Genomic DNA, 15651 nt, shown 5'->3' on the forward strand with positions numbered 1-15651 from the left:
CACACACACACACACACACACACACACACACAATGGTGGAAGCAGGGAGGAAGGTGCTCTTTGTCCCTGGCTGCAGCTGATTTTAAGACTGCACAGTAGCTCTGGGGTTAAGGATGGGTAGATTTCTAAATGTAAATCACTTGTTGTTTGATCGTGCCGACTTTCATTTAGATTCATTTGGTGTCCTGATAGCCACCCTCAGCTAAGTGTTCTGCTTGCCACTCTTCTTGTCACAGCAGGGACCAACTTAGCAAAGCCTTGCTCCTCTTGTGCCTTCTGGAGCTCTAGTTTAAGAACCGTTGAGCCCTTTCACAAGCAGACACGTGTACCTCCTCTGGAGTCCACTCTGGGCTGCATGGATGTCAACACTGGCACCGTTACTCCCTGGGCTGTCCTCACTCATACCCTTGCCCTTATCCCTTTGTCAACACATTGTCCTTTAGTGTCCTTGACTTAAGTACTAAGAAGGTGGTATTGGTTAGAGTTGCTCTTTCTCTCGTGGGGATGGCCCCATGTCTTTTACAGGTGCAAACTGTGTCTTAGCTGCTGCTCGCTTCCAGCCTGCCTTCCATTTTCCTTGTTCTGAGCAGTGAGCTTTTGTGCATGGGGCAGGGAGGATTAGGGGAAAATTGGTGAACACAGGCATGCATGGGCTCATGTGTGCACTCAGAATCTTCATAGAAAATTATGCTAGCAAAACTGACTGGACCTAATTAGCCCTTCCTTCCGCTCCAGCTCTAGACAGAGAGAATGCAATTTAAGACAATAGGTATTTTGCATCTGAAAAGGACAGAGGTGAAAAGGAGGATGTCACACTAACCTCGTTGGACAGTCATCCAAGATAGTATGTTCATGAGGGAGCAGAGGGAAGTGGATAGAGAGGTGATGCTCTTTTCCAAGAGAGCCAAAGTGTTCTTTGGGCTTTTCAATTATAATAGTAGGCATTAACCATGTCGTTTTAAAATCTAATCTATACTGAGAGCTAATTGAGCACTTCCTAGGACTCAAGGAAAATTCTGTGTAAGAAATTCTCTGAGCCCTGGGCTGAATTAGTCTTCAAATATATACGAAGGTTTACTAAATGTAAAAGTAGTTAATGACAGCTTAAACTATTTCATTGAGCTGTAAATGAAGAACACCCTGAAATCCTTTCCCATTTTTTTTTTTTCTGATTGTGCCTTTCTGTAATTTGGGAAAGACTGCAGTTCTTTATCTGGAATGGTTCTTCCCGTTTTTCTCAGCAGAACCAGCTGTTGACAAGGAGTATGCTCTTCATACACAGTGCTCTGAGGCCCAGCAAACAAAAAAAGCGGAACTGTGACTATCTCCCCAGGCATGCTCTTTGAACACAGTTTAGCTAGACAGGATAGATTTTGCCAATTAAACTAAGGGTGTGATGTGAGCTTTGCATCACATTCAGGATGGAAGATTTAAAACTATCCTGAGTACCTAGGAATGTCCCTTTTCCCCATGCCTTCTCCTTTAATGATTTAATTCAGACTTCAATGTGTAAAATTCTCCAGCAGGACTGCCCCCATGGAACACTGTCTGCTCCATGTGATGTTTGTAACCACAAATAGGTTCCGAGAATAAACAAAGGAAAAACAGAAAAAAGCAGAAAAGCACAGGAGACTGTAGGACAGCCTGTGAATGCGGGAGAACAGGAACCAAGGGCCTCTGTTCGGAACAACTTTGTGAAGGAAAAGGCGTCCAGATTGCCTTCCTGTATGGAGACCACAGTACTCATGTCTTCTTCTTCTCTCTCTCCCTCTTCCCTCACCCCCAATGAATCTCTGCACCCTAGGAGAAAGAATGACGAGAACATAACACTAGAGACTGTTTGCCATGACCCCAGGCTCCCCTACCATGACTTTATTCTGGAAGATGCTGCTTCTCCAAAGTGCATTATGAAGGAAAAAAAAAAGCCTGGCGAGACTTTCTTCATGTGTTCCTGTAGCTCTGAAGAGTGCAATGACAACATCATCTTCTCAGAAGGTGAGTTTTCTCCTCTGAAGGGACGGGGCCTGACATCTGTGCCAGTGTTCTGCGTTGTTGGTCTGAAGTGTCACGGAGCACCTTCCTCCCGTGGTGGATTCCGAACAGTGGATTATGAGCCCATTCCGCTGGTGGAAAGAGGGGCTTAGGGAGCAGCAGGGTTTGTTCTGGTTCTCCTCAAATCTAGTTGACTGGGGCAAACATTATTATTTGTCTTTGACAAATAGTTTCTTTCACCTAGGGCAGTGGTTCTCAAAGTGCAGCCCCTTGGGCAGCCAGCATCAGCATCACCTGGGGGCCTGTTATAAATGCAGATTCTCAGGCCCCGCTAAATCAGAAACACGGGTGAATCCCAGCTATCTGTATTTTAACAAGCCCTCCTAGTAGTTCTGTGCAGCTAAAATTTGGTGACCGTTATTCTAGAGATTGGGATGGGGTTGCTTAATCCTGGAGGAGGACTTTCTTTATCACTGAAGCTGTTTCTCGTACATCGTCCCAGGTAGGGTACTTGTCATCGATCCCATTTGAGAGAAACATTGAAATACAGAGAGGGAATAATAAGCCAGAGTTTACCCTTGGAGCCAGGAAAAGAGTAGATTAGATACTAGCCTTCGTCTTTGAAGTTCAGCGTTCATTCAGCTTGAAAGGAAGGCACACACTCTTCCCTCAATTTTTAATAAGAGAAGTATTCAGTGGTTGGTTTTTAATGACAAAATTAGTATATGTTCTTTATCAGAAATTCCAAACAATCCAACAATGTGTAAAAATTAAAAATGAAAGTACATTTCCCTCATCCCCTCACTCCCAATGCAACAGATCATCTGTATTGACAATGGACTGGATGCACGCACGTGTCTCTGTCATTCATTCATATCTCCCACTCTGAAACACTCCCTCTCTTCCCTTCTCCTTCCCTCCTTTCATCCATCTCTCCATCCTTTTATCTGTCCCATCCACTCATCCATCTTTCACTCCAACTGTTTGATCATATTGTAAATGTCATGTTGCAACACTTTTTACACCCAAACACATTTACAGTTCCTTCTAAACAAGACAGAACACATAGATACACTGTACATCTTTTAATTTTAGTCTAGAATTTCATATTATCTTCTGTGATGGATCTAGTCATGACCCTGTTGATGGATTATTTTGGTATCTTCAGTTTTTCCACTTCATGCTACGTTGAATATCTTTGTAAAAATATCTCATGCATTTGTGCTAATATTTCTGCAAAACAGATTGCTAGAAGTGAAATCTCTGGTTTAGAAATATGTGTATTTTAAATTTGAATAAGCACTACTAAACTATTATCCTCCCAAAAAAGATGTAAGCATATGAATTTCCATGTACCTTCTCCAACACTGGGGATGGATACATCTTTTAATTTTACTATCGTGATAGTGTAAATAAATATTAATAGTACTCTTTTGGTTCTAGGAATGTAAATTCAGGGAAGCCAAAGGTTGGTTTAGTCAACAATGGGTCTGATTTAATTAAAAATCTTTCGGAGCACAAGTGCTGGCACTACACCCTATCTCTGCTGCCACATGTGTTCCACCTCCGAGAAGGGATGTGTCCTCGGGTTTTGTGTTTGGTGCTCAGCAGCAGTGCACATCCAGCTTGTTCTCTTCCTGTGTCCTTCACCTACTGCCATTCTCCCTCTTCCTGTCCAACTCCCTCCAGGCCAACTTCTCCGTGAACTGAAGGCAGGCACATCTTGTCAGGGCAACACTTTCCAGATCACTCTTCCTTCCTATGTTCCCTTCCTACAAATGGTCTATTTCTTTCATTTTCTTTCTTTCTTTCTTTTTTTTTTTTTTTGAGATGCTGTCTCGCACTGTCACTAGGCTGGAGTGCCATGGTGCAATCTCGACTCACTGCAACCTCTGCCCCCCAGGTTTAAGCAATTCTCCTGCCTCAGCCTCCTGAGTAGCTGGGATTACAGGCATGTGCCACCACGCCCAGCTAATTTTTGTATTTTTAGAAGAGAGGGGGTTTCACCATGCTGGTCAGGCTGGTCTCAAGCTCCTGACCTCAGGTGATCCACCCACCTTGGTCTCCCAAAGTGCTGGGATTACAGGCGTAAGCCATTGTGCCCGGCCTCATTTATGTGATTTGAGTTAGGAGGGAAATCTAAATGATTCAATCATACTAAACATGGTAATACCTGATATTCTGACTTACCATATCAGCTTTCTTCAGGTAGTTCACCTTTTAAAAGAAGGCCTAGGCTAAGCCAAAGGAATTAATCTCTAACACTAGAATACCCAGGCACATTTACTAGCACTGAAGAAACTTTTCTCTCCTTATGTATACTGGCTTGTCTGCAGTAGACAAGTTTATTTTATCCAAAAGGACAAAAATTGATAAATGGCCTACAAGTTGGATCTATATTTTAGTATTGAATTTCTTTGTAAAAACATCTCATACATTTTCTATTTTACTATAAGCCTTTCAGATATTAATGACTTCCGTTTTCAGAGTGTTTCAACTTGGGTGATCATCGTGGGCATCCATCATATTTTTCCTCCTATTTATTCTCAGACTTTCTTATGAAGCGAGATAATAAGCATAAAGGTGATTTCTCACTGTACAGTTCAGGAAGCCTTTCACAGCTGATGACTCAAATGTCTTGGTGATTTCAGAGTCTTCTAAAATGTTCCAGGAGGTGGGTTGGTGGGGTGTTTGCTGTGTAAGCATGTCTCTTACCTGTGGTGGGATATTTCTTCCACCTAAAACAGCAGACAGTAGGAGCAACATTTTGTGTTCCATTTCTCCTCTTATTGTCACCATCTCTTCTTTATACTGAGGAATGAAAACTTTTTTTTTTTTTTTTTGAGATGGAGTCTTGCTCTGGCACCCAGGCTGGAGTGCAATGGCACGATCTCAGCTCACTGCAATCTCTGCCTCCTAGGTTCAAGCGATTCTCCTGCCTCAGCCTCCCGAGTAGCTGGGACTATAGGCGTCTGCCACCATGCCCAGCTAATTTTTGTATTTTTAGTAGAGACAGGGTTTCACCATGTTGGTCAGGCTGGTCTCCAACTCCTGACCTCAGGTGATCCACCCGCCTAGGCCTCCCAAAGTGCCGGGATTACAGGCATGAGCCACTACACCCGGCAGGAATGAAAACTCTTGATGTTTATATCTCTGCTCCAAGTCCAACAAGGTGGTGAACACAAAAGCTACGAAGTGCATTGTGGCTGTGTTATTAGTGGTACAACACTCTTCTTGCTGCCAGTTTTCTGATCTGCAGCTGCACAATGGATGATAATTACGTACGTCTTCCTTTTCTTAATATGTAAGGAAAAAAGGGTTGGGCTGCAAGATTTTCTTTTTAAGTATGGACCTTTATTTCTAGTGCTACTATTAATGATAGTTAATATTCCAAGAAAACACACTGTTGCTGTGTAGGGAGCTCAGCTCTTTCCAAGCATGACCTCATTTCATAGCCACCCCATGCGGGTAGGCACTGTTAGCATCCCTATTTACGCACGAGGAAACCAGGCTTGGAGAAATTTAACACTTTGTCTACGATCACACAACTATTGAGTACCAAAGCTCGGATTTATATTGGGATATGTAAGGCACTAAAACCTGTGAAGGTTTTCCTTTTTTCCTTCTTTCTTTCCTTTCTTCCTCTTTTATTTCTTCCTTCCTCTTTATCTCTCTATATGTTTCTAAACAGATAATATATGCACATGAGAAAAAAACTCAAATGCTAGACATATTCAAACACCTACACTAAATGGTGCAGAGGTTTAACATTTTGTTTTTGTTTTTTGTAAACTAGGCTTTGTTGTCTATAAAGGCAAAGGAACATAGTAACATCTTGACATCAGAGACCGGGTACCTTTTTCATAGATGTCCATTCTTCAGAGGACTGACGTCATGGTTTTTAGAATGAAAGAGTTAAAGAAACCTCGCTGTTTTTTTTCTTTAAACTGGGTACCTAGCGTTAACCGTGAAATCCCCCAATGGGACCTAGTGTCAGCTCCCCTGCCTCCCTACAGTGACCAAGGACAGGCAGGAGTCAAGAAGCAACTAGAATGGGGCTGGGGTGTGCCCTGCACAACTATTCTCTCACAGTCATGCTTCCTTCCCAGTCTCTCAAGATTCTCTCCTGCCAAAACATTTTGTGTAGCATTCTAAGGAAATCAGAATCTACTCCTGTACTAAGCAGCATATAAAATTCCTGTCAGAAGAGAGGGTGTTGGGTTGGTCATGATGGGTGGCCTGGTGACAGCTGTCAATCAGACGAGACCTGATGGGCGCCAAGACTGAAGCCAACACAGGAGGTAGGAGAGGAAAGAATCATGAGCAAATAGCCACCCTGTTTACTTGCAGATGACATCCTCGCTTTGCAAAGACTTGATGTGGTTATTGAGCTCTCAGTGAACCTGTAAGAATCAAACACAGCAACTCAGTTTACTCATTTCATAAACGGTTTCCAAGTGCAGTGAAGACATTTAATTTGCAGAACAACGAGTGAAGAGGTGATTTCTGCTGGTTTAGGTAAGAGAGAAACAGTCTAGTGGTAAGGCTCAAGAATGAGGCGATTCTCCTGGATTTAAGGCCTATTCTACGGCGCATTAGCTCTGCTGTGTTGGGTCAGTGACTTGACATCTCCATGCTTCAGTCTCTTCATCTGTAAAATGGAAATACAAAGCGGGTGGGAGGTGCTGTGAGGATTGAGTCGATTAATGCATGTAAAGTGCTTGTAGCATTGCCTGGCATGTCACCATCTGTTAGCTGTTAGCAGTAGTTGGCCTTTTCATAGAGGTTTGGGGACTTGTCCTGGTCTGAATACAGGACACCGGGCCTGTTTAGCCTAGGTCTGTTCTGACACTGAGGTTTTATAGTTGAGTGCTGACTCTGGTGCATAAGCCGAGCATTTGGATACCTACATATCACACCACAAGGTTTTAGAGGGGCTCACTCTGCTTTAATCCCTGTTTCATCCAGTTTCTTTTTCACTCCACATGCCTTCACTGAGGCAAGGGGAGCATGCTGAGTCTAGAATTTCTAATCAAAGCTAACCACATCCCTGACATTGTTGGATAATATTACAAATTAGGCACGTTGTTCCTGTTTTGACTCAGAATCACAGCAGGAAGCAGCTAAATAAAACCGAAACAACTCACAAGTGCCTTTCACATCAGTGATTAGGGTAATCACAGTTCTGTACTTGCCAAAGGGATTCATTCCCTCTTCATTTTTTCCATGGAAAGCTTGCTTTGGGCCACAAGGCCTTGTCTTTGAATGACTGTGCCATTATTGGCCAAGTAGTGCTGATAAATGGTACCTGTGGGTTGTTGTGGGATTCAAGGAGGTGATGCTTGGGAGTGCCCAGCACAGTGGCTGGCACACAGTAGGTGCATCCTTTCTTACTCCTTCCCTGATCAAAGAGAACGCTCTGTGCCAAGGCACATACCTCTTCTGAATGGTATAAACCGTTGCTACTGAAAGTGTCTAGACCAGCAGCAGCAGGATCACCAGGGAGCTTATTAGAACTGCACAACGTCAGGCCCTCTGGGGCCTATTGCATCAGCATCTGCCTGTAACAAGGCCCTCGGTGATTTGCTTGCACATCGAAGTGTGAGAAGCACTGTTGTGAACTCACCAGGTCGGGATGGAACCAGAGATGGAGGTCTTGTTAACTTCATGCTAGTAACTCCCTGAGCTAATGGGCCCGTGAGGAATAAATTGGATCTAAAACCTGGTCGTTTGGAAATGAGCATTACTCAGTCAGCTTGTATAACAGAAGCCTCCAGTGGCATATGGGTCTTTTTCAGCAGTGACAATAAAGGTTATTTTTATTTTTATTTATTTTTGTTTTTTTAATTTTTTGAAAGGGAGTCTCGCCTTGCCCAGGCTGGAATGCAGTGAGTGTTGTGATCCAGGCTCACCGCAACCTCCACCTCTTGGGTTCAAGAGAATCTCCTGCCTCAGCCTCCCGAGTAGCTGAGATTGCAGGCATCTGCTATCACACCCAGCTAATTTTTTTTGTATTTTTAGTAGAGATGGGGTTTCACCATGTTGGCCAGGCTGGTCTCAAATTCCTGTACTCAGGTGATCCACCCACTTTGGCCTCCCAAAGTGCTGGGATTACAGGCGTGAGCCACTGTGCCTGGCAATAAAGTTTATTTTTTAAATATACTCCACAACTGTTGTTCTAGTATGGATCTTAATGTAGAGAAAATCAGACACCTTTACAGTAAGCATTTCTGTTGTTTCCATGATCATGTTCATGTTAGTTTATTGTATTTGTATTAGTTTATCTGTGAGACTGTCCCCTGCTATTTCTCAAAGCAAGAAGACATTTGTGAATGTTTTCAAGATGCATTTTACAAGGCATTGTTTTGAATTAGATCACAGAGGAGATGTTTGGTAGCCCTGGAAAACCCTGGAGAGTAATAGTGTGATGCTAGGAAGAGTTGGCCTGAATCAATGCGTTCCTGTGTTGTTTGCTAAGATTATCTGCTGGAGGTGGGCAAATGGAAAGCAAGACGGTGAGCCAAGGAGGGTGGAGGGAGGCATGCTGCTGGACCACTTGAGCTCCCAAATGACTGGATCTTGGCCATCCTGCTTTTCCTGCTAACTTAGACATGAACTGCTTATTCTAGAAAATGAAAGGCACTGGGGCCACGTAGGAAAGGGATAGCACTGGACTGAAGTCCTGGACTTTGAGTAGTTTGTTTGCAAAAGCAGTGTCCCACCCTTTTCCAACTGAAATGTAGGCAAGGTGGCGGCAAGCCCATGGCCTAGGTTGTGGGAACTCAAAGAACAACCATAGTGACAACCGCTGCCTTGGATTGCAGCTTACTCTGAATGTGCACACCTGTGCTAACCACTTTCAGGTGTGTTGTCTTGGTTGGTAGAATCATTACATTTTTATAATGAAGTGAAACCGTTAATTGTCTCTTCCAGACTGTTCATTTTAATGACAAAAAAGTGGGTTTTCAGAGAGGCACTGGAATTTTCCAAGATCCCATAGTTGGTTCCTTATTTTTTGTCCATAAGAGAATCATAGACGAACCAGCTAATCCCATCTCTTCCTGAAGGAATACCCTTACCCTTCCACATTCCCGTGGTGGTGGTGTATTTGATTTTTTATCAGTCTTACACCCATGGGAGGCTGCACACCTTACATAAGAGGCTACCTTTCTGTTTGCTGAACAGCAGCCCAGACCCCCACTTAGCATGCTCTTGGCGAGAAGCACAACCTCAGGCTGACACTGTTTCCATGTGTATGAGAAATCATGTGTATAGATGATGACCAAGAAGATGCTTATCTATTGGGAAGACAACTGAGGGCAGGGCTGAGAGCATGGCTTTCCTGCTGAGATTATGTGTGTTCAGATCCCAGCTCAGCCATGTTTGAGCTCTTTGTTCTTGGGAGGACTGCTTCACCTGTTTTCCTCTCTGAAAAATGGGAGTAGAAATAATGACTACTTTTAACAGGATTATTTTGAGGATAAATGTATTTATTTATGCAGAGAACTTGGCATGCCAACTGGCATAGAGTAAGCACTTAGTAAATTTTGATTGTAAATAGTTATTACTGTTCCACTAGATTCAAATTTCTTATCTTTGGCTTTAGTCAGATGAGTGAGGAGCTTTGTACCAACGTCATGTATTCTCCTCCTCCCTGAAAATTCCTTCACCTGAGTCACATTGAGGTGCTACCCATCATAAGGAGTCCTGTGAATCAAAGGGATATGTTTACTGTAAAGAATGTTGGGGATGTGGTTCACTGCATTGTATTGTTACCTTTATGAGGAAGCCAGGAGAAATTTCTTTTGGCTTTCTGTTTTAGAAAGGTGTTTTCTTCATGAGGACCTGTTTGCTTCTTATCATAAGGACGCTTTGAAGCATACCGAGCAGGGGTCAGCAGACTTCTTTGATAAGGGGCAAGATAGTAAATATTTTCAGCTTTGCAGGGGATAGAGTCTCTGTCGCAGCTACTCAGCTCTGCTGTGGTAGCAGCCACAGACAATGTGTAAGCCATTGGATGTGGCTGTGTTCCAGTACGACTTCATTTACAAAAACAGGCCTCAGGCCAACCCCTGATAGAGATGTTCATGGTTTTTGTGTTTCTCTCTCAAATGCTAACTACCAGCAAAGCTTAGAGTCAAATCTGAACCATGCTTCGAGCAAATATGTACCTACACATTTAGTATACTAATATCAACCTTGCTTACCAGTTTTTACCCTGTTTTCTCACATTTATCATAATTCTAGCGTCTATCTTGATTTTATCTTCTTTCACTGTGGGTTTTGTTTGTTTGTTTGTTTTTTTGGAATGGGATAGGACTGTAAGTAAATAAATCGATTATATTTTGCTAGCTTTGAAACCAGGACTTGAGAAACCACTTCTGACTCAAAGTTCAATCTGTGTGGTTAAATAGGGAAGCAGACCATAAGATGTATGCTGTCACCGAGTGGTGCACGTTGTGACTCTCAAGCTATGTGCAGGCTTTAGCAGTTGGTGTGCTAATACACGCTGTCTAACTTGAGAAGTTGAGGCAAGGGCGGAGAAGAGGACTTCTTGTAGCCACAAAGTTTCATTCCTTCTTCTCTGATTGTTATAGCATTTCTTTTAAGCGAAAACAGGCTTTTTGGTTTGCAAGCCTAACTCTGGCAGGAAGACAAATGATTTTTTTTACAGCATCAGACACACGGTTTCCTGTCTATGTTTAACTTGCTAGCAGAACATCTCAGCCAGCTGGTTCCCTCTGGACCCGTTGTATCCTTAATGTCATTGCTTTGCGACATCCAGCAAACCCACCTGGTGTATTGATCACATGCCTTGAGCATTTTCTTGACTTCTGTTGCTTTCTGAGTTAGGGAAGTCTTAGCAATGTTGCCCTCTTTCTCCCAAATCTCATTTTGTGTTTGTTCAGCTCCAACATCAGGGAACTGGCTTCTTGGGGAAACGCTTAGTTCTTCCATGTAAGAAATGAAACGCGTAAATGGTGTTTTGGTAGCTCTGGGGGATTTTAGGTATGCTGCCTTGGAACTGTACACTCATACTTCAAAATAGCTGGCTTTCCAGCTGTGCATTTTTGTTTCAAAAGAAACAAACCAGATTTACTTTCTGGTCTAAATGCAGACAAAAAAAAAATAAGTGTGGAAATATGGTAGAGAAAAGTTGTTAGAAGAGGAAGAAAATTATGGATTAAAGTTGCTAGTCTCATTCCTGGGAAGAGAAATCAGTCATTTGAGGTGATGACTCAGAGCTGAAGTAGCCTTTGGTTGTGAACCAGCCGTGGTTAGAAAGCACACTTTGAATTCATCCATATGGCCCTGTGTCTGGCCAAGGAAATAAGAAAAGATTTTGTATGCTAAAGGACACTGTGACTCAGTTGAAGGAAGCTTAGAATGTATTTGAACTGACTTAAGGCAAAAGCAACTCGCTTTTCAAGATTTTTTTTTTCCTAAGTAGCAAAGTAAACAAAACTGCACGGTGGCCAGATGTGATTTCTGGTTGTGAATATTTGTACTGTAGAACCTCATTCTGATGTGAATCATGGCAGAGTAGAATCCAGTATGGACACAGATGGTCTCAAATTCCATCCACTGGATATGAGCGGTCAAGAAAGCAATCGGACCCATACTGCTGGTGCTGTAGCAAGGTTCTGGCGTTTCCTCCGAAGTCCCAGCCTCTCCCACTGCGGCATCCATGTGTTGCATAAACTGTACACCCATGAGTAATGGCCAGAAGGGTCCACTGAGACTTTTTGCTGCTTTGAAAGTATCTCAGTGTCCCACCAGAAGGAAAGAAAAAAGCTCAGGTTAGCTAACCACAGTGAAATTGGCTTTTCTTTCCACCCATATAAACTCCAGCATTTGGACATCTGGGGGACTTGCCTTTGGAAATTTTTTTTTTATTCTAAATTTCTCCTGCATGTTACCTGTTATGTAAAATATCAATTTTACCGTGACAAATTATGCTTATTTTTTAAAATGAATGTTAACTTTTAAAGGAGTAATGTATATTTGCTTATCTACTTTTAAAAATATACATATATATGCTTTTTGTTGTCTAATTAGGATATAGTTGGTTCCACTGTCAAGAACAATTTATCTGAAATTTAGTCATTAAAATTCTTTCCATGTCTTCCATTTTCCAGGCCCCATCCTATTCAAAATACCTATTTCTTCCACCAGGCTGATGTAGTCATTCTCAGCTTTGGCTGCACATTGGAAACACCTGAGGAGCTTTAAAAACGACTCATTAACTGGGTCTTACTCCTGCAGTTTCTGACTTAATTGGTCTGGGGCCTGGTATCAGGAATTATTTTTTAATTCTTCAAGATATTTTAATATACAGTCAACACTGGGAACCACTGGAGTCAAGACAGTTTGTTCTGCCAAATCTTTTTATATTTTTCATCTTGTTCCCCATGTAAGCTGGAAAGGGACAGTAGCAATGAAAGAATGGCAACCACCACAGGAAGGAGCCAAAATTCTGCCTTCTAAGGTTAGAGAAAAAGAAAAACCAATGCCTGTTTTACCCCATCCACAGAGGAATAACAAGATTCTGTAAGAGAGGATATTATTTTGTTTTCTACAATTTACAAACAATTGCTTTAGAACAAGATCAAGGTCCTCATTGGGAATAGGCATCTGAGAGTTTAAAACTGATTTAATTATACATTAAAGGAAAGCACATTTTAAACCTCACTGTGTCCAAAAGGTTGGATGGCAAGGTTTGGGTGCCATCACCTTGACAGAGACAAGGCAGGGACCAGGAAGGCTGTGTGTGTGGTTTTAGGAGGTGAAAAAGCTCAGGTGGGAAGGAATTGCAGAAGCCTGTGATTCACATGGAAAACCGGGGAGGGAGAGAGGTGTATTTTAGTGACCTAACAGGTATTGTGAATAATGAAATGTGCTTTTCCAAAGCGGTCTGGTCTCCCTGTTGGAGAGGATCCTAAAATAACTTAAGAAATGTATCTTGCTTTCAGGTTTCCTGAGAACATGAGGGCCCCTAGACAGAGTACAAGGTATAATTCAGACAGGCAGCCAGAAAAAGAATTATAGAATCCAGGCAGGTGTGGGGATCCTAACAAAACCTCAGCTTTCAGTAGTCAGAAGACTGTAATAACACCGAAAGGAAAATGAAAAACAAAATCTTGCTCCAAAGAACATGTATCAGGTATGAAGCTCTGTCTGTGGAGGGATAGATGTGTCATCATTTTCTGGACAAAGCCTGGTACCTCGCAGGCACCCTCCTAATGTTGCTTGCCCTCCTTTTAAAGTCAGAGCAAGAGAAGTAGCAGGAATCTATATCCTAAGGAGGAACATGAAGGGTGAGAGCACAATGGAAGGGGTGCCTAACAAAGCAAAGGCTGAATCAGGGTTTTAATTGCCTGAAATGACCAGTTTTCCACAATGGGACAGGTAGATGTAAAGTCAGACACATAGGTTCAAACCATCAATTGCAAAGGAGCACTTATCAAAACACTGGCTGGGTATCTGCTCATGTAATAAAGACCCCAGGGCTTAGAGATGAGTTAAGGTCATTTTGAAATCAGGATGATCTGGCTGAAAGAATCAAAACAAAACTGAAAGAACAAACCATCAAGAGCCTTAAACTTCACTCAGTGGAAAGGAGGTGAGAGTCTCCCGTCATCTTGGCTACACAGATTACATTCCAAGTATTGTATCTGTGTCTAGCAAAACGCATGATGAAGAATCTTAAATAGCAAGCGTGGTTTCAGAGAACAGATCACTTTACCCTTAGAAAAAAGGTCCTGGCATTTATTGGGTGCTATATGCTGGGCAGGCTGACTTTAGGGTCTGATAAATATGTCAGACTTCAGAGTCTCGTAAATACATCTCTTGAAAAGTAACTGAAGAAAACATGGCTGTTCAACCTGAAAATGAAATGATTTAGGGGATATGAATTTAATGTTCAGCAGGAGTTTAAGAACTCTCATCCCATAGAAACTGGATGCATTTGGTTGCCTTTGGCTTCGGAGAACAGTAGTAGAAGGGTCAATAATAGCAGTACACGGAGGCTACATTTGACTTAATGTAAAAAAAATCATTTAAAAAATATCCCAATGTTTAGACTTTATGCCAATATATCTGCAGCTAGACATATTGGAATTTGATTATGGAATGAGAACAAAGGAGTGGTGTCTTTCTACCATAACATTTTCAGGTAGAGATTTTACCTCTACCTCTCATGGGTATTCTAGAAGAGGTTGTCATACTGGGTTAGAATACATGCAAGGCTTTTCCATCTGGGAGGGAGGCAAAAGAAATAATACAATGGAGACTGTGCCTTGGGATAGGGGATGTGGGGAATAGCTTTGTTCTGAAATATGTGCAGTTGGAATAAAACAACCACATTGATTGGTGAGAAGACTTCTTCCATCATTTGAAGAAAAAATACTCTGAAAGTGTATCCAGAATGTCAAACAATACTATCAATAGCTGGAAGTTAAATTCTATCCTGCATTGCTAGTGAGCTTGTTGTCCTTCAGTTGTTTAATTAAAATGATTTTTTATTGTTTGCCTAAATTGTGTGCTTTTTACTGGGATGATGGATGGAAAATCATATCTCATTCTACATTCTTCCACCAGTTAATTGACTCGCAAATTCTCATGGACCATTTTCTCATTGGCTGGTACCGAATACAGTTGTACGAAAGCTTTGCAAACAATTCCGCTAAGAAATTTTTTGTAGGAGGAAAGCATCTCTATGGCAGATTACCAAGAAACTTTATTTTTGCTAAAGTCTTTAGCAAAAATAAAATTTACCTCTGAAACTTGAATGTGTAAATGAATCACCAAGAGAACTTTTAAATGCAGATTCTGATTCAGTTTGTTGAGCACAGAGCTATGACTCTGCATTTCCAGTAAGTTTCCAGGGGATGCTGTTGGCTGCTGGTTTGGGGGCGCACTTAGAATAACAAGGTGCCAAGTTATTCTTTCTGTAACATGCCAACAAAATTTTTTAACATGCAGAAAACGGTGGTGACATCTTTGAACTCTATGTGAAGCATATGTGTGAGTGCTTAGCTCTCTCTGTCTCGCTGTGTGTGTGTGTACAGACATTCAGACACAGATACACTCACTTATATACATCTAAATGTATGTTACCGTCCATATTCAAATTTCTTCAGTTATGAGTCTGTTGTTTAAATTCAGAATCCAGTCAAGGACAACACATTCAACTTGATTGTTGTGCCTCTACAGTGTGTTTTTTGGTTTTCATGGCATTGACTTTGATCTGAATAGGCCAGGCCATTTATTTTATAAAGGCACTTTCTGGATTTGTCTCATGGTTTGATTAACTGAGATTAAACATTTTTGTAAAGATTCTACCAGTGTTTTTATTGTAGGAAGTTTTTTAAGAAAAGTAATTCTGCAAAAAAACAGGGTTTTCCATTTGTATTCAGTCATATTAGTAGCAAGATGACTACAGACGCATACTTGGATGATAAAAACAGTTTTAAAAAGACTCAAGGGCTGGGCGCACCTGTAATCCCAGCACTTTGGGAGGCTGAGATGGGCGGATCACCTGAGGTCAGGAGTTCAAGACCAGCCCGACCAAAATAGAGAAACCCCATCTCTACTAAAAATAAAAAATTAGCCGGGCGTGATGGCACATGCCTGTAATCTCAGTTACTCTGGAGGCTG

General features: G+C 41.9%; 1 protein-coding gene across 2 annotated transcripts in view; it reads left to right on the forward strand.

The window, feature by feature from the left end:
- TGFBR2 (transforming growth factor beta receptor 2) overlaps positions 1 to 15651 on the forward strand; it is an 87158-nt gene that overhangs the window by 41093 nt on the left and 30414 nt on the right. For both annotated transcript variants that reach the window (XM_032268359.1, XM_032268370.1), the window contains one exon: positions 1805 to 1995. In XM_032268359.1, the coding sequence (XP_032124250.1) occupies positions 1805 to 1995 (191 nt within the window). The remainder of the gene's footprint in view (positions 1 to 1804; positions 1996 to 15651) is intronic.

The sequence above is a fragment of the Sapajus apella genome, unplaced genomic scaffold, assembly GCF_009761245.1.
Source record: "Sapajus apella isolate SASKATOON/1434 unplaced genomic scaffold, GSC_monkey_1.0 scaffold4, whole genome shotgun sequence".
In the NCBI taxonomy this organism is placed as follows: domain Eukaryota; kingdom Metazoa; phylum Chordata; class Mammalia; order Primates; family Cebidae; genus Sapajus; species Sapajus apella.